The 21,321-nt window shown below is 51.6% G+C and overlaps 3 protein-coding genes across 5 annotated transcripts; 2 read left to right on the top strand and 1 right to left on the bottom strand.

Moving 5' to 3' along the window:
* Positions 1-40: 40 nt before the first annotated feature.
* MRPL55 (mitochondrial ribosomal protein L55) lies at positions 41-1,109 on the top strand. 2 transcript variants are annotated; one of them, XM_084508311.1, is made up of 4 exons: positions 41-82; positions 345-439; positions 521-692; positions 831-1,109. In XM_084508311.1, exons 2-4 carry the CDS (start codon positions 384-386, stop codon positions 975-977), a joined length of 375 nt encoding a protein of 124 aa, XP_084364437.1. In that variant the 5' UTR covers positions 41-82; positions 345-383; the 3' UTR covers positions 978-1,109. The 2 variants fall into 2 exon arrangements, with proteins under 2 accessions (XP_084364437.1, XP_084364436.1); XM_084508310.1 differs by lacking the exon at positions 41-82 and adding an exon at positions 183-261.
* A 98-nt stretch (positions 1,110-1,207) lies between these two features.
* On the top strand, positions 1,208-3,501 carry LOC311431096 (multiple myeloma tumor-associated protein 2 homolog). Of its 2 annotated transcripts, XM_084508308.1 has the most exons (9): positions 1,208-1,254; positions 1,606-1,714; positions 1,809-1,959; positions 2,052-2,097; positions 2,206-2,288; positions 2,407-2,479; positions 2,652-2,731; positions 2,954-3,094; positions 3,170-3,501. In XM_084508308.1, exons 2-9 carry the CDS (start codon positions 1,621-1,623, stop codon positions 3,417-3,419), a joined length of 918 nt encoding a protein of 305 aa, XP_084364434.1. In that variant the 5' UTR covers positions 1,208-1,254; positions 1,606-1,620; the 3' UTR covers positions 3,420-3,501. The 2 variants fall into 2 exon arrangements, with proteins under 2 accessions (XP_084364434.1, XP_084364433.1); XM_084508307.1 differs by lacking the exon at positions 1,208-1,254 and having other exon boundaries at positions 1,472-1,714.
* Positions 3,502-5,472: 1,971 nt separating this feature from the next.
* Positions 5,473-16,856, bottom strand: ARF1 (ARF GTPase 1). Its single transcript, XM_084508309.1, has 5 exons — positions 16,696-16,856; positions 9,312-9,491; positions 8,562-8,672; positions 7,791-7,915; positions 5,473-7,080 (listed from the first exon to the last, which is right to left on the bottom strand). Exons 2-5 carry the CDS (start codon positions 9,457-9,459, stop codon positions 6,919-6,921), a joined length of 546 nt encoding a protein of 181 aa, XP_084364435.1. The 5' UTR covers positions 9,460-9,491; positions 16,696-16,856; the 3' UTR covers positions 5,473-6,918.
* Positions 16,857-21,321: the final 4,465 nt, after the last annotated feature.

Here is a 21,321-nt window from a genome sequence, read left to right as displayed (position 1 = left end):
CCACATCGCCGAGGCCACGCCCCCTCGCCCCGGCGCGCGGGGAGAAGGGGGAAGGCGGCGGCGGTCGGGGGGGGGTGGGCACGTGAGCGGGGCGAACCACTGAGGGGGGGGGAAGCGCGGGGGGGGGGAGCGCGGGGCAAACCATTGTGCGGGTGCGCGGGGGGGGAGCGCGAGCGCGGCGGGCGCCATTTTGGAGGCTTCTGGGCGTGAGGGCGCGGGCGCCATCTTGAGGCTGAGGGGCGGCGGGGTTTGGGGGCACGGGTAGGGGCTAAACTCGTCGCTGAGGTGTTAATAGGGCTCAGTAGGGCTTTATCTGTTCCTGTGACCGCTGTTTTGGTCCTTAGGTTGTGTGAGGGAGCGGCACCACATCGCCTCGCACCTCTATGCTGTGCCTGAGCCTGGCCCAGGCCGGGATGGCGGCCCTGAGGAGCTCGCTGAGGTAAAAGTGGAGCCCTCAGCCCGCCTCGCGGCTCCCAGCAGGGCTGGTGCTGACCTGTTGTGTCTCCCTTTACCTCTCCAGCCTCGTGCCACCTCGCCGCCTGCACACTGCCTGCAGCCTGGCCAACTCCAACCGGGTGGCCGTGTCCCGCCTGCAGCGCCAGGCTTATGGCCGCCAGTACCCGCTGCTGCTGGTCAGGACCGACGGCTCCACCGTCCACATCCGCTACAAGGAGCCCAAGAAAATCCTCATGGTAAGGCGCTCGCCTCCCCAGGACCACTTATTGAGGAACACTGTGGCAACTGTTTATTGATTTGAAGATCAAAACCAGCTTTTGGATGCTCTGATGCTTCCCAGGGTCACTTTTTAATGTCTTTTTTTTCCCCCTCAGTTGCCCTTGGACAGCAACACACTGCCCGAGGCGGAGAGGAAGGCCCGGCTGCGGCGCCAGTTCCCCACCAAACTGAGGGCCAGGGAGGAGGAGGACGCCTTCGACAAGCTGGACATGGAGAAATACAAGAAATTCTGGAAGAAATGACAGCGTGAAGCCCTCCTCACAGCGTGAGGCAGCGCCTCGGGGGGGGTCACTCCCTTTGCGACGGGGCGGCCGATGGACTGTGACCTAACAGCGACAAGGAAAAAAATAATAATAATATTTTGTTGTGGAGAATTTTGGGCTGGTTTTGCCTTATTTCTCTCCCTCAGGGGGAGCTCCCCCCGCGGTGGTACAGCCCGATCCCCCCCCCTCCTTTATCTCCCCGGTGGTGGAAGCCGGGCGGGGCTGCGGGGTGAGCGGGGCCTGAGCGGCGCGGGAGGTGCGTGGGGGTGGAGGAGAGGGGGGAGGGGGGGACACCGGGAATAGAGGGGGGGATCCGGGCCCTGCCACTGCCTCCGAGCCCCCAGCGCCTTGCTGCTGGGGCTGCAGCCCCTCGTGGGTCTCCTCGCCGGGTGTGGGGGGCTTCTGGGCTTTGCTGACCCCCCCCCAACTCGTGTAACCGCCCCCCCTGAGCAATGCATCCCTTTGCCCTCCCTCTGGGTTTTCTCCCTGATCTTTGCACACAGGGTTTTGGGGCTTTTTTTGGGGGGTATCCTTGCTTTAAGCCTCCCCCCTACCCTCAATTATGGGGTGTGGGGGGGGGTGAAACAAAGGGGGGTGACTCTTGCAGTGCGCCCCCGGCACCATGTTCGGCTCGTCCCGCGGCGGCGTGCGGGGGGGCCAGGACCAGTTCAGCTGGGAGGACGTCAAGACGGACAAACAGAGGGAAAACTACCTGGGTAAGGATCCCCCGCAGCACCTTGGGGGGATGTTGGGGTGAAAAAAAAGGGGGAAAAACACTGTGCCCCCCCACACTAATTTGTGTCCCCGCAGGAAACTCCCTGATGGCCCCGGTGGGCCGCTGGCAGAAGGGCAAGGACCTGACGTGGTACGCCAAGAGCAAGAAGGAGGCCACCCCGCTGTCCCGCGAGGAGGAGCTGGCCGCCGTCCGCCTGGCCGAGCAGGAGGCCATGATGGCAGCACTGTGAGTTCCCCCCCCTCACAACCCTCCCCCAAAAAAATAAATCCTTGGGGCACCCCCCAGCACCCTTTGTCCCTTTTGTTTTTTTGTCGTAGGGGCTACAAGAACGTGAAGAGGCAGCCCACGGGGCTCAGCAAGGAGGTGAGGGGGTCCCCACGCCGTCCCTACAGGTTGGGGTGTCCCCCCCAGCTCTTTTTCTTTATTTTTTTTTTTGGGGTGGGGGACGCAACTTGGTGCTCTCCCCCGCAGGACCTGGCCGAGGTGTGCAAGCGGGACGGTGCGGAGCGAGCTGAGAAGGACGTGGACCGGGTGGTGGGCTTGGGCAGCTCCAGGTGGGCACCGAGACGCCGCCTCTCAGAGCAGTTTTCTCTATTTTTTTTTTATCCTTATCATCATTTTTCACGTTTGTTTATTTTTTTTTATCATCATTTTTCACTTTTCTGTCCCCAGCGGCAGCGCCGGCCGGGTGATGCTCTCCAAAGAGGACAAGGAGGCGGCCAAGATGGGGCTCTCCGTCTTCACGGTACGTGCGTTTCCCGTTGTTCTTAACAACAACAAGCGACAGCTGTGGGCGTTTCAACTTGATCCCAAAGTTAATTTCCCCCTTTTAAGGGAAAAAGCGCCTGTTTTGGGTAATTCAGAGCTTTGGGCAAGCCCGTGGACTCGCTCCACCTTTTTTTCTCCCCAACCTCCAGCACCAGAAGGTCCCTGGCAGTCCTGAGGTGTCCGGCTCCAAGAGGAAGCAGGACAAGGAGGAGAAGGCGGAGGAGAAGCGGTGAGGGCTGGGGACGTCCCGGTGCCACCCGAGAATCCCCAAACCTTTGGGAATCCACCCCCAAAACCCTCTGCTTTGACCCCAAAAGCCCTTTTTTTCCCTGCAGGCATCTCCTTTACTGGGGTACCCACGGGGGGAGTGCCTGGAGGGAGGGTTGGGGACGGGTTTTTGGGGAGAGGAAGGGGTTGGAGGGTCATGGCTGATTTCACCCTGACCCCGCAGGACGGAGAGCGGCAAGAAAGCCAAAAAGGAGAAGAAGAAAAAGAAAAAGAAAAAACACAAGAAGGAGAAGAAAAAGGACAAACACCACAAGCGGGCGGCCTCCCCTTCCTCCTCCTCCTCCTCTCCGGACCGCGACGAGAGGTAACGGGGACGCAGCAGGGCCGGGATGTCCCCGATGGGCGTCCCCAGCTCTGACCTTGCCCCCTATCCCCACAGACACCACCGCAGGAAAGCCCAGGAGCGCCCCGAGGCGTCACGACAGCGCCGCCGCCACGACACCACGGACTCCTCCTCCTCCTCTTCCTCCTCCAGCAGCGAGGAAGGCTCGGGCAGGAGCCCCTCGCGCCGCCCGGCCCACAGGAGGGCAGCGTCCCCGCGCCACAAGAGCAGGAAGAGGAGCAGGAGCCGCTCACCCCGCTCCCGCGGCGGGGCCAGGCAGCGCCACGACCCCGATTTGGATGATTGAGGGGCTTGAGGGGGCGAGAAACGCCGGAGATTTTCTATTTTTTAAGGTTATTCTGGAAATTAAAGCCACGGCTCTGCTGGCACAGCCCGCTTGGGGACTCCGGCACGGGAAAGGGGGAGAATGCTGGAAAAAAAGGAGCAAAACACCCAGCGGGGGGACCCAGGCGCCCTTTTCCTTGCTCCACGGGTCCGTTACCCCAAATTAAAACCCCACAGGCCTGGTGTAGCACTGGAAGCAGCACACGCGTCTTGGGGTTACATAGAGGGGATTTGGGTGCAGTTACTGTGTTTTTTTTTAATTTTTTTTTCCCTTTTGATGCCCTCGAGTGCTGGCAAAGCCTTTTTTAAGTTTACAAGCTGCAAAATAAAGGTGAAGCGGAGGCCGAGCAGGCTCTCTGATGCCGTGGGTGCTCGTTGGGGGTGCCCCAAGCAGGCTGCTGCTAGGAGACCCCCCACCCTGACCCTAAATTCTTTGATTTGGGGAGGTTCAGGCATGAGCCGCCACCTTCCCAGCAAAGGGAAAATAAAAGGAGCGAGGGATGTGCCTTTTTTTGGCTGAGAAACGGCCTCTTTGGTTAAAAAGGAAACTACCCGAATTAGAAATACTCCCTCTGACAGAGAGGAGGAGCGGGATGGGGCTGGGGCGTTTTACCCCTGCAGGATTTTAAACCTCAGACCCCAACCAAGGGGGATTTAGGTGAATCCGTGGGTTTTAAATCAAATCCTGGTTGCTGGGGAAGGGCTCATCTCGACAAGGGCATCGTTTGTTTAATTAATGCTGCTTTTTCTGCTGCCCAGGACAGGGCTTTGGGGACAAAAGCCCCGCGCCCGGTGCTGTTGGCAGAGTTTTGGGGGCTTCGTCATCCCAGCGGGGGGCTGGTGCGGGGTGGGACCGGCCTCGCGTGCACAAGGGGCGCATTGAGCACGGGGGACACGCGGTGATAAAGCCCTTCTGTCCCTGCTGCCACCGCTTAACCCTGCTGCTGCTGCGGGGTTCTGCGTCCTGCGATGCTTTTTGGGGTGGAATCCGTATCCCAAACCTGTTTTTTTCCATGGGATCACTTATTTGGGGTCACCCCTTTGGGGTTTTTGGGGTCTGGGCGGTGCATGGTGCCTGCTGGGGGTACCCTGATGCAGGGTGGGGATGGTGCAGCATGGCCACGCTGCCTGGGGAGGGTTAACAGGAACACGGTCCCGGGAGCTCCGGGCTGAAAAGGGAACTTAAAACCCCAAAGGCTGCACAGATCCCAGCGTGAGGCCCTGCAGGCTGGGGTGGAAAGGGGGTGCAGGAGCCTCATCCCCTCCCCACCCTTTTGGAGCTGCCTCCTCCATGGGGGACTGATTACCCGAGCTCCCCCAGCTCCAATAACATCAGCACCTTATATCCATGCCCTCCTCTTCTTCCTCCTGGGCCCTTCAGGTTTTTTTAGGGCCAAGCAGCCCTGAATACTCGTCCTGCCCAGCAGGGCGTGCGGAGATCGTGATTCAGAGCTCCAAATCCCAGGTGGGACGAAGGGTTTTGGAGGAGTAACCTGACTTACCGGAGTTTTGTAATTCCCTGGCAGTGTTTGCCCAACACTGTTTACACTTCACCACCGAGAACACAACCAGGGCTGAGCCTGGAATAAACCTGGAGCTGGGCAGAGCAACCACAGCACTCAAAACCTGTAACAGGGCAGCCAGGACCAGAATGAGCCTGCAGAAAGCAGGAGGGCAGCCCCAGAGCAGGCTGTGGAAGGGGAAAAAAGGAGTTTTAAAAAGACAGACTTTGTCCCCAAAACCGTATCAGCCCCAGAGGTTATTGTTAAGGAAGAAGCTGCTGGGGACTGCTCAAGAAGCTCAACAGATGACCTCAAAGGACACAAGAAGCAGCAGACCACCACCAGGCACCAGGACACACAAGACTGCCGCCCGCTTCCTCACTTAAAAAAGGGAAAAAAAAAAAAAGGTAAATATGAGATCTTAAAATTTTCACAGAGCTTGTGATGCGGTACTGGTTCCATTTAGCCCTCAGCCAAGCCTAAAAGGGGTGATACAAAACGACGTGATACCAGTGCAAGTTTCATGAAACTTTTTATTCAACAAGTATTTCATTATGATTCTGCCAAGATGATCAAATGAACAGCCAGGCATAAAAAACATGAAATAGTTAAGAGATTTTATTCTAATAGCTTTAATTACAGTGCTTGTTTGTCGAAATGAAAACTGAAAACAAGTATACAAAACAGTTGATTACTAATCGTGTATTGAAAGCAATAAAGGTTTCCACAACACTAAACAAACCAGTTCTGATAGTTCCTCAAGTTAAAGTTTTAACAGCTCCAGCTTCTTCAGTGTTTATCAAAATACAAAAGAAAAAGTAAAGAGGTCTTTTTTTTTTTTCGGATGGCAAATCTGAACCTTGCAGTATGAGGGATGCCAAGGGTTTTCACACATATACAGATATGGGATTGTTCCAAAATGGGATTGAGTACTTCTAGAGTGGAATGACTCTCCTAACTCTCATGCTTTTTTTTTTTTGTTTTCCCCTAGACACTATACATAGATGTTTGGTGTTTCTCATGGCAATTCTTACTTAAGTACAGTACTTTCCGACTATAGAGCTTAGGACTAGTACAGGCTGTGCTTTCTGTGGAAAAGTTTGCCTTCTGGAGTGGTTTACACACAAGAAAAGTACAAAACACTTTTTTGACAAATACGACAGGCTAAAAAAATGTGACTTCCAGAAATGATTCAAGTTCAATGGAAGTGGTAAATCTCACCTGAACCCAAAAGTCAGAAGTTTAGGATGAGTCTGTGTGCTCAGCTAAACCAGGTCCGACAAATCTTTTTAACGAGCAGGAACAAACACGAGCACGTCGGATGAGCTACAGAAAGCGCCAGAGATCTGTTAGCTACGAGCTGTGCTTTGACCAGGTGAAGCCAGCCGGGTGTCAAATCGCTGCCTCACCGGTTCAAAAGAATCAAGAGTCACCGCGTCAGAGCTAGAACAGCAGAAGCTATGTCAAACCTTTGTGTGTTCAAGTGTTTTTATACTTTTCCTCGACTATTTAAAAAAGAAAATACAGAATTCAGGTTAAAAACCAGCCACCAAAATGGATCTCACAGATCTCACAACCCAGCCGGGATAGTATTCAGCTCTACTGCACGAGGACCGCTGGCAACCCTTATGGTAATCCATTTAATCCCTTCCAAGTACTAAACAGTGAGTTGATTTTTTACAATAAAAAAGCTGAGTAATATTGCATAGGAGTACCAGAAACTGCCTCATTGGAAACAAAAACTATTTACATTAAATAAGAAACCTAACTGTTTTCAGGCTTGGATTTGCCACATTTACAGCATGATGCAATATATACTGTGACAAAAGAAATGAAAACAGCTTCCGGCACTCGATACCACAAAGTAGCACAGTTTGCCACATTAGAGTAAAGCGAAGGGCGAATAGGAGGAAATAAGAGGGAGGGGTGGAAAAAGAGGGAAGAGGAAGGTTTATGGTTTCATTTCTGGTTTCGGAGCTGATTGGACAACCAGTCCAGTCCTTCATAGAGACCGTCTCCGCTAGTGGCACAGGTTGCCTGGATGTACCAGTTCCTGTGACGAAGAGAATGCAGTCCAAGTTTGTCTGTGATTTCCGCTGCATTCATCGCGTTGGGCAGGTCCTGGGGGGGGAGGAAGAAGAGTCATTTTCTCTCCTAGCACCAGAGGAGGAACGCCCACCTTCCTAACAGTTTGATCATCAGCTTTAAAGCCATTGAAATAAAAAATCTAAAGCTTCTCAATTCATCTTTCAGAAAAACCCAGAAAATTAATTTTATATTCAAGCTATTTTGCCTACACCAAAGTTTTCAAAGGTTTAAAAACATAACCAAGAGCACTGCTGGCAGCATCACCAAATGCTGCCTTCAGAAAACAGAAGCAAACTGGCTGACGCTTGGATCAAGCCCCGGGGCCCTTCTGATCTGCCCCCAGCCTGCTTACAGCTCACGGCCCTTTCATTCACTTTCTTTCCACTCAGGAAGTGTTTTCTGCAACTGCAGTAATGATTTCACCTCAGCTTTTATCACAAGGTGCTCGGCTGAGCGCTGCTTCTGTTTATAGCCCGCCTTTCGTGATCCTAAAAAGGCTCATGCAGGTTTTTCGCCCGTCACATCGGAGCCTGCACAAGCAACGTCGCAGCATGCTCTTCCTTCTCTAAGCTCACTTACAGAAGGCGCCCTGAGAGGCGTTTGAGAGGGTTTGTTGTCTTCTGCAAAGCTGAAGAGACACTTACTGAGCGTATCTATTACACCGAAACCACAAATCTGAGCTCACTCACAGATATATCCCATGTTTTCAGGGTTTCTTACAAAGCCACCCTCCTCGGGCATACCTGTTTGTTAGCAAACACTAATAAAACGGCATCTCTAAGCTCATCTTCTGCCAACATTCTCATGAGCTCTTCTCTGGCCTCGTTCACTCGTTCTCTGTCATTGCTGTCAACCACAAAAATCAGACCTAGGAGCAAGCAAAGAGTGGGAATAAGCACACACCAAATACTACTGCCAGGGGACACCCGCTGCTGGAGATCAGAGCTAAGTTTTGAAGGAGTAACGCAGAATATACCTGAAAAAACACAGTTTGTATTATTGCAATCTCATGTCTGAAAGCCTGCTGCTGTTGAGAGCTGGTAAAAGCGAGCAGCTCACCGCTTTTGTGTTTTTGGAGCTTGTGTGCTTTATCTACATAACCACTCAATACTTTCCAACGAGTAGCAACTCTTGAAATCCTGTGACAGGGCTCGAACGCACGCACGCTACAAAGGCAGAGCAGTGAAAGAAGTGACAAGCTCTCGGCTCACGGGGCTGTTGATGTTTGTAGGAACTGACAAGCAGTAAAGGCTGCTTTGAAGTGCAGGCTGAGAGCGACCATGCTTATCGATGAAGTGCAGAAATTGTGAGTTCTGATTCTGATGGACAAGATTGGTCTCTACATTTCCTTCCAGCCCTCTTTAAACAAGCAGGAGCTTAATATAAGAGGCACACAAACACACCCTGTAGTAACCTGTACTCCCCACCACCCCAAGAAGCAGACAAGATTATTATAGCACGGACACTAGAAGCTTTATATCCTGGAAACCCGTGAATTAGGCGTCAGGACTCACCTTGTGTGTTCTGGAAATAATGGCGCCAGAGCGGTCTGATCTTATCCTGGCCGCCGACATCCCACACTGTGAAGCTGATGTTCTTGTATTCTACCGTTTCCACGTTGAAACCTAAAATAGAAATCGTGGCAAAGTCCCGGTTAAACATAGGTGGCCTGTACCTGTTTTATTTACCAAGTCACACTCAATGTCGTTACTAAAAATGTTAACCTTAAGCTTTAGATCTACTTTAAGCAGGCAGTCTCTCAGTGCATCCCTTGTAACAGAGGGATGGGGGTTCTCTAGAACTTCTAGAACCACCAGCCCATCACAATGAATGAACTTAACAGCTGGACTGCTACCTGAGCAGCTAAAAAATTGCAGAACAAACTATATTATGTCAAAAAAAAAAAAAAAAAGGCAACTCCAGGCTTCTGAGGAGAACAAATGATGCATGGCTCAGATATTCAGTTCTCAGCTGACTACCCGAGGCCACAGTGTGCCTTGAAGGCATGCAGCCCAACCTGCTGCGGGCCACGAAGGGTCATTCCCCAAGGGACTGAAGGAAAAAACAACAAAACCAGTGTAATCCCCTCCCATGCCGGAAGATTTGGCAGAGATTTGTTCACAGAATGAGATTTAACCACGTTTGTTCTGGCAGTCAGGGTTCAGCACCCGGTCCCTTACATCGGGGTGGCAGTGGGGTAAGGCACTGCTGCAAACAGGACCCAAACCTCAAGGCAAGCCTTTAAATACATGTAAAAGTCTTACCTATAGTTGGGATAGTAGTTACTATTTCACCAAGTTTCAGTTTGTACAAGATAGTAGTCTTTCCTGCAGCATCCAGACCAACCATGAGGATCCGCATTTCTTTTTTGCCAAAGAGGCCTTTGAAGAGGTTTGCGAAAATATTTCCCATGGCTGAGATATGTTTTCACTGGCCAGTGAAGTCTGGAGAAGAGAGACCACAGCATCACTCGTCAGTTATCGACGGCGTGCTCTGAGCAGGGCACAGCCACCACAAGAGCTCCAGACCACACAAACCCCGAGAGATACCCCAACCCGAACACAGGGTTTGTTCCCCACATGAAGTTTTCAACATGTTCTTCTCTTTTCCCTGTTTAGCCGTTCCTTCTTGGAGGAGGAAACTCCGAGTACAGCTTGGATTCCCTCCTACTCAAACAGTTTCCTTCCTCCCGAACCCTGAGGAAGTGCCCTGTGAGCACAATGTGAGCGCAATTGCTTTCATTAACACCACCGACCTTCTTTACAGAGCAAATCCGTAGGTTTTGACACAACTACCAAAATTAAGAAGTCCACTACAAGAGCCAGGTTTAGAAACAGATGCTTCTTTCTTCACTTTGGATCCCAGCATGTCCCGAGTTGGAAGGGACCCCCAAGGACCATCGAGTCCAGCTCCTGGGGCCCCAAGGGAGTACCCCAAAATCAGACCACATATCTGAGCGCCCTCTCCCAACTCTTTTTCTTGCTCACAAGTGATTGATGCCACCAGGATCTCCCCGGCTAGGCGCTGGGGCACTGCCTCACCCTGCCCACACCAAGCCCTTGGGACGGGTCCACCCTTACCACCACTTCTCCACCCCAAACCTTGCCCCTGCAGAGTTCGAACCACCCAGAGCTGTCACTCTGCTCGCCCAGGAGGAGAAAATCAGCCCGAAAGCTTTACAGCCAGATGTAGCTGGAACATCACGCATTTTTTTTGCTGCTTTGTCTAAAAACTCAGATGTAAGTTGAAGAGAAAAAAGAGAAAAGACCGAGGCCAACTGAAACCCAGTGCTTGTTGTGTGCTTGAAACAGAATTCTCACTGCAGCGTATCTCACAGCACATCTGCGTGAGACAATTAGATAATATTGAAGTGAGAAGTGCTCTCCAGACCAAAATTTTGCCTTTTTAGCCCTGTGCTGCAGATTTCCCAAGGCTGGCTTCCTCGCTCAGCGCTCGGGAAGGCCCATGCAGTTTGCTGGGACCAGTTTTTAACCCCGAAGTTAAGCCTGTGCCACAAAGCGAGTCACGTGCCTGAGAGCAAAGCAGCCTCGCAGCGAGGTCCAGAGTCCACTCCAAAGTTCCCGACTGACATCAAGCACTGACTCGCTGGAGGAACTCGAGTCACAGATTCGTTTATTTTATGTGACTGAAGTTCAGCGGGATTGAAACTTTAGCACTGAGCTCCTCTCTAACCCAGGCAGGGCAGCTTGCAGATGAAAACCAAGTGAAAAATTTAGAAGTAAAATTTCGGGATTAAACCATTTCCGTTGCATTTCTGAAGCAGCACGGGGAATATTCACCTGCCACATCCATCTGTGGAAGCGATATAAACAGGAAAATTGAGGAGGAAGCAGAGAAGGCAGCTCTGCCCCAGTCCTTGTTTATCCAAGCTGCTCACACAGAGGCAAACCAACACAATGCCCCTCCTGGGACACGCTCCCTGCCTGAATTTGTCACTTCACACCATGAGGAAAAGCCCCTCGAGTTCCTTCCTCTCCTCCTCGAGGACATCCTCAGCCACACAGGCACCAGAACCCGACCTGCAGTCCAGGGCTCTGCTTTTCAGCAGCGTGTCTGCCTCGTTTCAGCCCGTTAGCTGGCCCAGGAGAACACACACACACTGAAGATACGGGGAAATTCAAGACCCTGGTAGGTTTACCAAGCGATCCCGTCACTTTTCAGGCATCTTCAAACATTTCCCATCTGTGAAGACCTGCCAAAATGTTATATGCATTCTATATACAAAAATACCTTCTGCTTTTCCTTAAACGTTGCCAATAATTAGTGAACTGATTGTTTTAGAGGCTCAACAAGCCCAATGAGATGCCTGAAATCATAACGAGAAACCTACTGCTTGCGAGCTGCTTACACTTCGTGAGCAGATCTTCAGAAGAGGTCTCCAAGCAGCTGCCAGAGCAGGCAGCCCGGTGCCTGTTACAGTGACGCAGCTCATGGTAAGAGCTTGAATTTGCCTTTATTAATTGCAAAGGGTTGAATAAAAGCTCTGAGGAGTATCTCAAGACCTAAGATCATTCAACATTTAATCTCCTGGAGCAGTTTGCACTTAACCACCCGTTAATGCCTTTCAGGGCTGTTTCATTCAGAGCATCTCTCTCGCGGAGCCACCGCATGATACAGGAAGCGCGGCTGCATTGCCACAACTCTGCTGAATCTCAGTCCTACACCTCTGGAAAAAGTTTTCTGTGGGTTAAATTTCACAAAGCCAGGGGTTGCAGCATCCTCTCAACACACCGTAACAGAGTCAGGGCTTATTTTGTTAGGCAAAGGACAGGAGAGGAACATTTATCTCTCTCATACGTACCAACGCTTCCCACAGAAGGCTTCCAAAGCAGAATAAATTGCCAGCACAGCGACAAAAGCTGCTTCACGCCATCATTTTGGCACCCTGGTCTCTGTAACTGATAACATCAGCAGCAAGATCAGCCAAGACAAGCTCGATTCTCTGAGGTGCAGAAGGCAAACCACCAAAACCTCCTTATCGAGGACATTTCCATCTTTTTTCAGTGCCCCCTTTCCACGAGGGGCAGCCACGGCATCACAAAGCTGGACCCCCTCACGGCACTGACCCTAAATCCCACCTAAAAACCCAGGCAGTGAAATGGGGACACCACAGGCACAGGGTTACCAAAAAGCTGTCCCCGGGCAGCTTGTAGAGCCGGGGTTTAATGGGTGATGCTGGCTGGCCCTGATGATCTCTGGGGGCTTTTCCAGCCTTACTGATTCTTTCTGGACCTTGTTCTGTTTGCTGAGGGACCCGTGGCAAGGAACGCCAGTGCGCTGACAGCAGCAGCCCGTTTGCCATCCCAAATACGTCTCCATTTCGAGGAGGCTGCTTGCCACTGGGCTAACCATTAACTCCACCTCTAATTGAAAGAAAAAATAACCCAACCCATCTTTCCTAAACTGGGATTAACAAACTGATCACATCACTCCCAAGCAAGCAAGATTCAATTTGATACTTCACAGAGATTTCAATTTAAAAGCCAGCCAGGTCTTACCAGTTAGCCAGTATCATCTTTTCTGCTTTGTCACATTCTAGAAGATGTTAAAAGCAGCAAGATATTAGACACCAAAAACATCACCAAGGCCACATGTGAAGGGGAGGTGAGAAAACTTCTTAAAATTCGGGCTGAGCAGCTGTTGCTGGTGTTACACACGAGAACAGGTGAAGAACAGGAACACAGATGAACTCAGCAGCTTGTTCCTTACAACACAGAGTGTGATTTAATCACATGAGAAGCGAGCCAAGAAGGAACAAACCCCCGCTGGAGGTTTAGGATCGAGCTAGGCCCACAGCAGCTCAACCCCGCAGGCACAGGCAGCTATGTACAGCTGGAGTTTTTACATCCGGAGCCATTTCTTTACAGATTTAAATTCTTTGTTGCTCAAAATTTGGGCAAACTGTGATCAATCCCTTTCTGTACACAGCCAGGGTGGCCCCAAAGCCAACTGCTCACCTCCAGTTGTGCCCGGCTATTTTTAGGCGCCGTTTGCTGGCCCTCCACACGTGATGACCCGAGGGAAAGATGCTCCAGTGTCAACAGGAGCCCTGTTAACGGGGCCTTCATGCTGGGATTTGGATTCCTCAATACTATTCCCAGGTCATCAGGCACAAGATAGAGGGGTAGCTACCGAGCCTGCGGGGTTCTTCCACCAACAGGGAGTTATCTGGACTCAATATCCCTAAAATAAAGGCAGCCCCGAGAACTTCTCAGAGGTTTTCATTCCTAAAAGGTCCCAATGACCCCATAGCCATACCTGTTAAAACCAAGGGAGTGTTTGAGGGACCTCAACCACTGCAAAGGTTTCCCCCACTGCATATTGGGGGTATTTCTGCCAAGTGTGAAGTGGACCCAATGTCCCCAGGGGGCACAAATTTGGTGTTTGTCTGTCGGAGAAGCTTAGTGTAGGATACGTACGCTGTAGTGCCATGTAAAACACAAGTTCAGGGCCTGGAACTGTGCTGCTAGGCAGAGGCACTGCTGAATTTGGCCTCCAAAGGCTTGAATTGATCAGCTAAAGGCGGCCTTTGGGGCGATGACATTTCCTACACACCACAGAAACTTGCTCCTGAAGGACCAGGAGGAGTAAAACAAGAAGTCTGGAGCAAGCCAGAGGTCACAAACCAAACCCATCACCTTAAGCTCACCTGGATCTAGGTGAATGAGCTACTTCTGTCGCACAGCAAAATCTCCACCTATTTTAAGGAACCATACACGACTCAAAAACACGCAAACCAACACAGAGGAGAAAACATCTGGCCTGAAAATTATTTTCTTGAAGGCTCCGCCAGGTGCTGCTCATGGCTTCGGATAAAGCGCATCCATCATCTCCCTGCAGACTGCTCAGGGAATAAGGTGGTGCCAGCAGCGTGTTTGTGACACCCCAATTTGATCCTAACCTCACGCTCCCCCAATAAATTGAGGCTGTGCTGCTCGAGGAGGGAGCATCACAAAGCATTTCTCTGCAGTGTTTAAGGCCGAATTGTTCCTGAGTTTAAAACCCTTCAGAGCTAAGCCAAACACCCTGTTATTCCTTCCTAGCAGCCGGGCAGTAAGTCAACATTTATATGGGAAATGGCAAGAACTCACAGGAGAGCCCCGGTAATTAAATCGGCTTTCGGTTTTGGGGAAAAAATGTCAAAGCAGAGCCTACACAGCAGGTTGGGTATGAGATCAGCGCCTGCGTGAGAGTTTTAGACGCGTTTCATCAGAACTGAAACGTCAGCACAAGCAGCACCACGGTCCTCCAACGTCTGCACGCGCTAGAAAGAAGAAACAAAAACGGATACTTGCAAGCCGAAAGGAAAATATGCTGAATGACACAAAAACCAGCTGCTGTAGTAGGAAGCTGATTCTAAACTTCTTTACTCATCAGTTAATAAAGGGAGGAACAGCAGAGGAGGGTGCAAGCTCTGATACAGGCTCTACGGCACCCCAGCAGCAGAAGTTTTGAAGGATTTCCAGAAGGAATCGAACTGTTCCTTCGAAGAAAAAGTGAACTTGTGCTCACCGACTTCAGCCACTGCAAGGAAATATCGATTCCTGGGAGGGCTGCTGAAACCCGCAAGAATTCTAGCATGAAAGTCCCTCCTGGCACATCCCAGCAGCTTTTATTTCTAATAAAAGCCTTTTCTTATTAAAGAGAGGGCTTTCTTTAAACAGCAGCACTGCAGATTCAGCTGGAATCTGGTATCGGGAGCTTCTCCTTTCACCAATTCAGGTAATTGACAGTTTATCTGATAATTACGCCTCGGTGAGATGTATGAACGCTGCTTGAAGCTGATTTTTAACCCGTGTAACGAGCACAACCCAACGAGCTGGACGAGGACACCAATCCAGCCCCCACCCTGCTCTCTCTCAGCACCAGTGCAGCGCTTCAGCCCAGTCCCCTGCCAGCTCTGGATTCTATTTCACCACCAGGCAACCTCCAAAATCGTGCCTCAGCCCCCTGGGGAGCTCCTTCCCTCCAGGTGTTTGTGCTGTAACCCTACTCCGGGCTCCTAAAGGTAGGATCCAGCAGCTACGGTGTCCGCCACAAGCTGCTGGAGCAGGAGAGGCTGCTCTGAGCGGGGATGACATCTGCTTGAGTCATTTTGACGCCCGATGCGCTCCCGCAGCGGAGGAGTCGGTGAACTCGGCAAACCACAGGGGCGTAAGAGGTTCAAGCGAGGCAAGTTCCCTCACCCCATCACCCAGCGTCATTACCACAACACACAAAGCAGTCCAGCAAGGTTCTCGGGCACTGCTGGGGCATTTTAAACATAGGGAACACGCAGCGTCCTACCAGCCTCCCGAATTTTCGTTTCCAAGAACCCCTTTCTGTATCTGTACGATTACCAGGACTTGTTTCGACAAGCTGATTACAAAATCCAGGAACAAAAGCCAAGAAGCAATCCTCTAGTTCAGCTGGAGTTCCTTTTTTCCCTCCCCTACATAAAGGCTTCAAATCAGGAGCAAAAAATAGCAATAACCACGCCGCCGAGTGACCTTGAGCAAAAACTCTGACCCGATTCCTTTGCCTGAAAAATAAGGTTAATGGGATACGCTGCAAGGGGGTTTTGTCGGCCTCCCTGCTTGCAAAACAAAGTTCAAAGTATTAGATAAACAGTTCCCATCTTTGCTATTGACCAAGCTGTATTTCCAAACAAGCCCTCTGGATACAACCCTAATCAACCTGTGGAATTTGCTTTGGCAGGAGCCTCGCAGCACAGCAGCAAGGTCAATGTCAAACGCAACATTTGGGCAGTTTTTATGACCTGCCGGGGCTTTGTCACGCTGCAATGGGGCAAATGATGAATGAGGTTCCCGTTCCTTGCCTCTCCCTTTGTCAGACGGCGGCTATCAGCCCCAAGCATCACATTTACTACTTACAGAGACATAATATGGTGTTTTTAGAGTATAATATCATTGCGCTGGGAGCTGCTGTGCCATGGAAGAGCCATCTCCCAAACCTCCAAGCCCAAGTGCTGGACGTGCACCACTTTCATGTGGTGGTGGCCAGCCCCTCGCAGCACAACCTCCCTCGGCCGAGCTTCCCCCGAGCTTCATCCACCCACCCACCCCCCTCCTCTCCCCGGCCCCACCTCTCCGAGGCCCCTCCGAGGAAGAGGAAGGGGAGGCAAAGCTCCTTCGGGCGGGGCCGGAATGCGGGAGCGTGGGGCAGGCAGGCCGGCCCGGTTAATCCCTCCGGTAGGGGGAGCGGCGAGGCGGTTCCCCCTTCCCTTCGGCTCCCCGGAGAGAAAACAAGGGGGAAAAAAAAAGAGAAAAAGGAAGAAAAAGGAGGAAAAAGAGAGTGGGAGGAGGAGATGGAAGGAGCCCCCCAATGGCCGGGGGGCAGCTCCGGGCCCTGCCCTGCCGCTCCCCGGGCCCAACCCCGCGGCCTGGCTGCGGAACCTGGAGCCGGAGCCGTGAGGGAAGCGGGGGAGAGCGGCCAGGAGCGGCCCCGCCGAAGCCGTGAGGGAACGCGGGGAGCGCGGCCTGAGGCAGCCCCGCCGCCCCCCCTCAGCGCCCGGGCCTCAGGCCCCCCTCAGGCCGCAACCCCCGTGCGGGCGGGCGGCGGCTGAGGTGAGGAAAAGAGGGGGAAAAAGGGAAGGGAAAGGAAGCCGGGAAGGGCTCGGGGACCCACCGGGGAAGGCCGGCGCTGCCACGGGCGCTGCGCTCGCTGTCCCCGGGCCGTGCCGCTCGGAGCCGCCCGCCCTGCGCCGCTCGCCGCCCAGGCACACAAGATGGCGGCGCTCGGCGGCCACGTCAGTGCCAGCCCCGCGCGGGGCACGATGGGAAAAAGGCGGGCGGGGAGGGGAAGGAGGAGGGGCTTGGGGTGTGGACACGCCCACTCGATGACACGCCCATATATGGGTGGGGTGGGCACGCCCACTTTTTTGGCCACGCCCCTTTTCGGGGCCGGGGGGGAATGGGGGAAAAGGGGGGAAATGGGGGAAAAAGGGGAGGAAGGGGGGAAAAGGGGAAGAGGAAGAAAATGTGGGGAAAGGGGGAAAAAAGGGGAAAAAGGGGGAAAAGGAGGGAAGGGGGAAAAAGGGGAGAAATGGGGAAAAAGGAGGGAAATGGGGAAAAAGAAGGGAAAAGGGGGGAAGGGGGAAAAAGGTGAAAAAGGGGAAAAAAGGTGGGAATGGGGTAAAAGGAGGGAATGGGGGAAAAGAGGAAAAAACGGGGGAAAGGGGGAAAAAAGGGAAAAATGGGGAAAAGGGAGAAAATGGGGAAGAAGGGGAACAAGGGAAAAGGGGGGGAGAGGGGAAAGGAGGAAAAGGGGGATAAAGGGGGGAAAGGGGAAGAGGGGAAAATGTGGGAAAAGGGGAAAAAGGTGGAAAAGGAGGAAAAAGATGGAAAAGGGAGGAAAGGGGTTAAAAAGGAGGAAGGGTGAACAGGGGAAAAGTGGGGAGAAAGGGGGAAAACTTGGGAAAAGGGGGAAAAAGGTGGGAAAGGGGGGGAAAGGAGGGAAATGGGGAAAAGAGGAAAAGGGAAGAAAGGGAGAAAGGGGAGAAAATGTGGAAAAAGGGGGAAAGGAGAAAAAAGGGGGGAAAAAGTGGGAAAGGGGGAAAAAGGGGAAGAGGGTGAAAACATGGGAAAAGGGGGAAAATTGTGGAAAAGGGGAAAAAGGAGAGAAAGGAAGGTAAAGGGGAAGAAAGAAAAAAAGGGGGGAAGAGGATAAAGGGAGAAGTGGGGAGAAGGGAGAAAACGGGGAAAAGGGAGGAAAGGGGGAAAAAAGGAGAAAAGGGGAAGAGGTGGAAAATGTGGTAAGGGGGAATAAGGGGGGAAAAGGCAAAAAAAAGAGGGGAAAAAGGGAAAAGGGAAAAGGAAAAAAAGAAAAAGGGGGGAAAGGGGAAAAAGGGGGAGAAATGGGGAAAAGGGGAGAAAATGAGGAAAAAGGGGGAAGGGTAAAATTGGAAAAAGGAGGGGAAGGGGGGAAAAGGGGAACGGGAAATGTGTGAAAAGAAAAAAGGTGGCAAAGGGAGAAGAAGAGGGAAAGGAGGGAAAAGGGGGGAAGGGGGAAAAAAGGAAAAATGGAGGAAAATGGGGGAAAAAGAAGAAAAGGGGAAAAAAGGGGAAAGGGGAAAAGGGAGAAAATGTGTAAAAGTGGGGGAAAATGGAGGAAAAAGGGAAAAAGAAGAAAAAAAAGGGAAAAGGAAAAAGGGGGAAAGAGTAGAAAGGGGGGTAAGGAGGAAAAGGGGCAAAATTAGGGGAAAAGGAAGCCTTGCCCTCATCTTCTGCTGCTCAGGGATGCGCCTGAGGCTTGGGCACGTACTGCTGCCCTTGCGCCCCGCCATGGGGGCTAAAAAGGAAAAAAAATTAAAATTTTTGGTTTAACAATACAAAAGCTCGGAGGTTGGCGTAGCAAATGCACGCGGTAACGTCGGGATGATTTCCTTTCTGTTTTGGGTAACCTCGAGGGAAACCGAGGTCGTGTGCTGTCCCAGGTTGACTTCTCGATAAATCCTTTATTAAAGACAGGCTGGGGAGTTCTGAGAGGCAGCGAGAAGCCACAAAAACAACTTATTTCAAGATTTTTCCCCAGCGGTCATAGCAAACGAGCACCTCAGAGCCCTCCATCCGCCTGCCAAATGGGGCTGAAATGGTGCAGCAGCCAAAATCCTTACACGAGGGAGGACAGAGGGCCTGGATCCCAAAACCTCTTTCCCTAAAAAAATAAATAAAAAAATAAATCAGGTGATGCAGGAGAGGGCGATGGCAACGGTGGTGCTGGAAAAGCAAAGCCACGAGGAGAAAACAAAAATATATATTTTTTATAATTTATATATATATTTTTATATATATAAACAACCTTTCCCATATGCACATCCTGAAGTGACAATAGGGGATGGCGCTTCTGTCGCCAAGCCTTTGAGGAACAGTCCATATTTCCCATCCCACACCCACAGAGATTACGGCAAGGCTTTCACGAGCTTGCTTTTGGCACATCCCCTTTTTTCTCAGCTCACATTTTTCTTCTTCAGGCTCCTTGTGGTGCCCGAAGCTGAGTGCAGAAGCATCCCCAAACACCGCCGCTGCCAAACGGGGCCGGGGACTCGGTGGTGAAGGACGTGGAAAAAAAAAAAAAGCCCCAGGTGCTCAAATCCCCCTTGTTTGTCCTGCCAAATTCTGCCGTCAGGAGAATTTCCTGCAAAAGGTTGAGAAGTTTCACCCCGGGGCAGCAAAACCCCACTGGTGTGCGCGTCGCCCATAGCCAGCTCCCCCTACAAGCTGAGCACCCGCTTGTTTCACAGCCAGGTCCCCACGCCTGGACTCTGAACCAGATCAGGACGATGCTCTGCACTAAAAATAACTTTTTTTTTTTTTTTTTTTCTTTTTCTGGTGGGTTATTTTTAACCCGGAGCAGCTTCTCGCTCTAACTCAACGCGGGGAGGAGGCGCTCACCCCATCGCCTCTCGCCTGTCCTTGCAAAACCCCAGCTGATGTGGGGGGGGGTCAGACCAGGCTGGGTGCAGGGTTTTTGGGGTTTATTTCATCCTTTTCATCCCTGAGAGAGCCCGTGCCTCGCAGAGATTCCCCCAAGAGGAATTTGTCCCCTTCGGTCTGAGTCACGGCTGCTGTGATGCAAGCTGAGCGCTCTGCCCGGTGACTCACAGCGTTTGGAGGAAGAAGGAGGCTTCTTTCTGCTGCTGGTAGGGCAGGAGTGTTGGCACCTTATTTTTCTGTGAAAAAAAAACAGTTTTGGGAAAAAGACAAAATGGAGAGGGGTTCCCTGGGGAGCACACTGGGTGCTCTCGGGGTGGCTTTTTTCACGCAACCCCCTTGGGGCTGTTCAGTTTTCCTCCCCGCCGGCAGCCTCGGATGACACATCTGCTGCGGAGCTACGCCCTGTTCTCCTGGCTTTTTGGGGAAAAAAAATCTTAAAATAATAATAAAAAAAAGTATGTAAAAGGAGATTTTCTGAGGTTATAAAAACATCACCCCCAGTGCTTGCTTGAGCGACGCTTTTCCTTTGGCATCTGTCCCAGGAAAAAAAAAACACCATGGGTAGAGTTTACTTTAACTCCAGGTCCCCCAAAGTGATCTTTTTCCTCAGTGTGAGCACCTTGTTTTTATCGAGATATTATTGAGATATTGATATTTTTTTATTATCTTCTGCTTGTGTCCAAGAGTGGTGGTGTGAACACATCCCTCTGAGCAGGTGGCAGTGATGTCCAGCTGGAGAATCCCTCCTGGTGGTGATGGTGAAATCATTTTGGGGTATTTTGGGGTGATGCTGGGGCAGACACCCATGTTCTGCTCTCTGCTCTGCAAGGCCATGTTACTGGGTCAGGGATGTCTCACCTCTGAGTCTCATTTTGGGGTGAGAATCACACTTACAACAGCTGAGAAATTACTCTCCAACAGCTGTTTGCTACCTTACCTACTAAAAAAATAATCAGTATGTGCATTTGGAGGCATTTGGTCACCTATCAGTGGGGCTGGGCTTTGAAAAGCCTCAGATCTACCACACTTTGCCATCCTGGAAGGTGGAAATGAAGAAAAAAACAAGCAGAACTCTACATTGTCCCCTCAATAGGCAGCAGAGGAACAAGAGCTTGCAGCAAAAGCTTTCATTTTGCCAAGGTTTCTCCCTGGCAGAAGGACCCACGCACCTGAGAGCATCTCAGATGTGGGGAGCTGGAAGCAGAGCAGCTCTCCGCCTATGACACCGACTCCCTCGGGATGGTGGGCAAGTGACTGCAGCTCTCTCTGCCTCATTTTATTATTTTTTTTCTCTCCTTATTTCAGAAATAGCTACGCTTCGTGACTCGGGGACGTGCAGTGCAACCTGCTGGGGAGCAGAGCTTTGTGTAATGCTCGTGCTGCTAATTTTTGGCGCTGCCGCTGACACCTCTGGATAATGCTCTCAGTTGCTTGTGCAAGGGGATGATGCCTCGTTAAGCAGCCTTGCGGTGTCTTTTGGTACATGGGGAGGATGAGTTAGGCAAGATAAGTTGGTTCTTCTGCTGTCATTTGTTCATCCCCCCTCCCTTCAGCTGCTACAGGCAGATGTCCCTGCTGAGCCAGTCCTTCAGCTCTTGCTCAGGTCAGTGGAGATAAAAGGGAGTGATTCACCCCTCCTGCTCCAGACATCAGCTCCAGGAGGTCTCCATCACCTACCATCAACCATCCCTTCCATTGCCTCTCCATCCAGCATCCCCAGGAAGGCTCTGGGGAAGATGTCCATGACCAGCCTTGGGTGATGCGTGAGGCTTTGCCGTGCTCCCGGCATCATTTAGACCCCAAGCACTTCATTTGCTCA

This window comes from Aythya ferina (assembly GCF_964211825.1).
Source record: "Aythya ferina genome assembly, chromosome: 2".
NCBI classification, from domain to species: Eukaryota; Metazoa; Chordata; class Aves; order Anseriformes; family Anatidae; genus Aythya; species Aythya ferina.
This window is presented reverse-complemented; position numbering and strand designations above follow the sequence as displayed.

Excerpts from the sequence above, each read along its gene's own strand:
- MRPL55 (XM_084508311.1), top strand. The coding sequence starts at position 384 with ATGCTGTGCCTGAGCCTGGCCCAGGCCGGGATGGCGGCCCTGAGGAGC. Across the intron at positions 440-520 it reads GCCCTGAGGAGCTCGCTGAG|CCTCGTGCCACCTCGCCGCC; the intron begins GTAAAAGTGGAG and ends TTACCTCTCCAG. Across the intron at positions 693-830 it reads AGCCCAAGAAAATCCTCATG|TTGCCCTTGGACAGCAACAC; the intron begins GTAAGGCGCTCG and ends TTTCCCCCTCAG.
- LOC311431096 (XM_084508308.1), top strand. The coding sequence starts at position 1,621 with ATGTTCGGCTCGTCCCGCGGCGGCGTGCGGGGGGGCCAGGACCAGTTC. Across the intron at positions 1,960-2,051 it reads GAGGCCATGATGGCAGCACT|GGGCTACAAGAACGTGAAGA; the intron begins GTGAGTTCCCCC and ends TTTTTGTCGTAG. Across the intron at positions 2,480-2,651 it reads TGGGGCTCTCCGTCTTCACG|CACCAGAAGGTCCCTGGCAG; the intron begins GTACGTGCGTTT and ends CCCAACCTCCAG.
- ARF1 (XM_084508309.1), bottom strand. The coding sequence starts at position 9,459 with ATGGGAAATATTTTCGCAAACCTCTTCAAAGGCCTCTTTGGCAAAAAA. Across the intron at positions 8,673-9,311 it reads AACTACTATCCCAACTATAG|GTTTCAACGTGGAAACGGTA; the intron begins GTAAGACTTTTA and ends TTTCTATTTTAG. Across the intron at positions 7,081-7,790 it reads TAGTGTTTGCTAACAAACAG|GACCTGCCCAACGCGATGAA; the intron begins GTATGCCCGAGG and ends CTCCCCCCCCAG.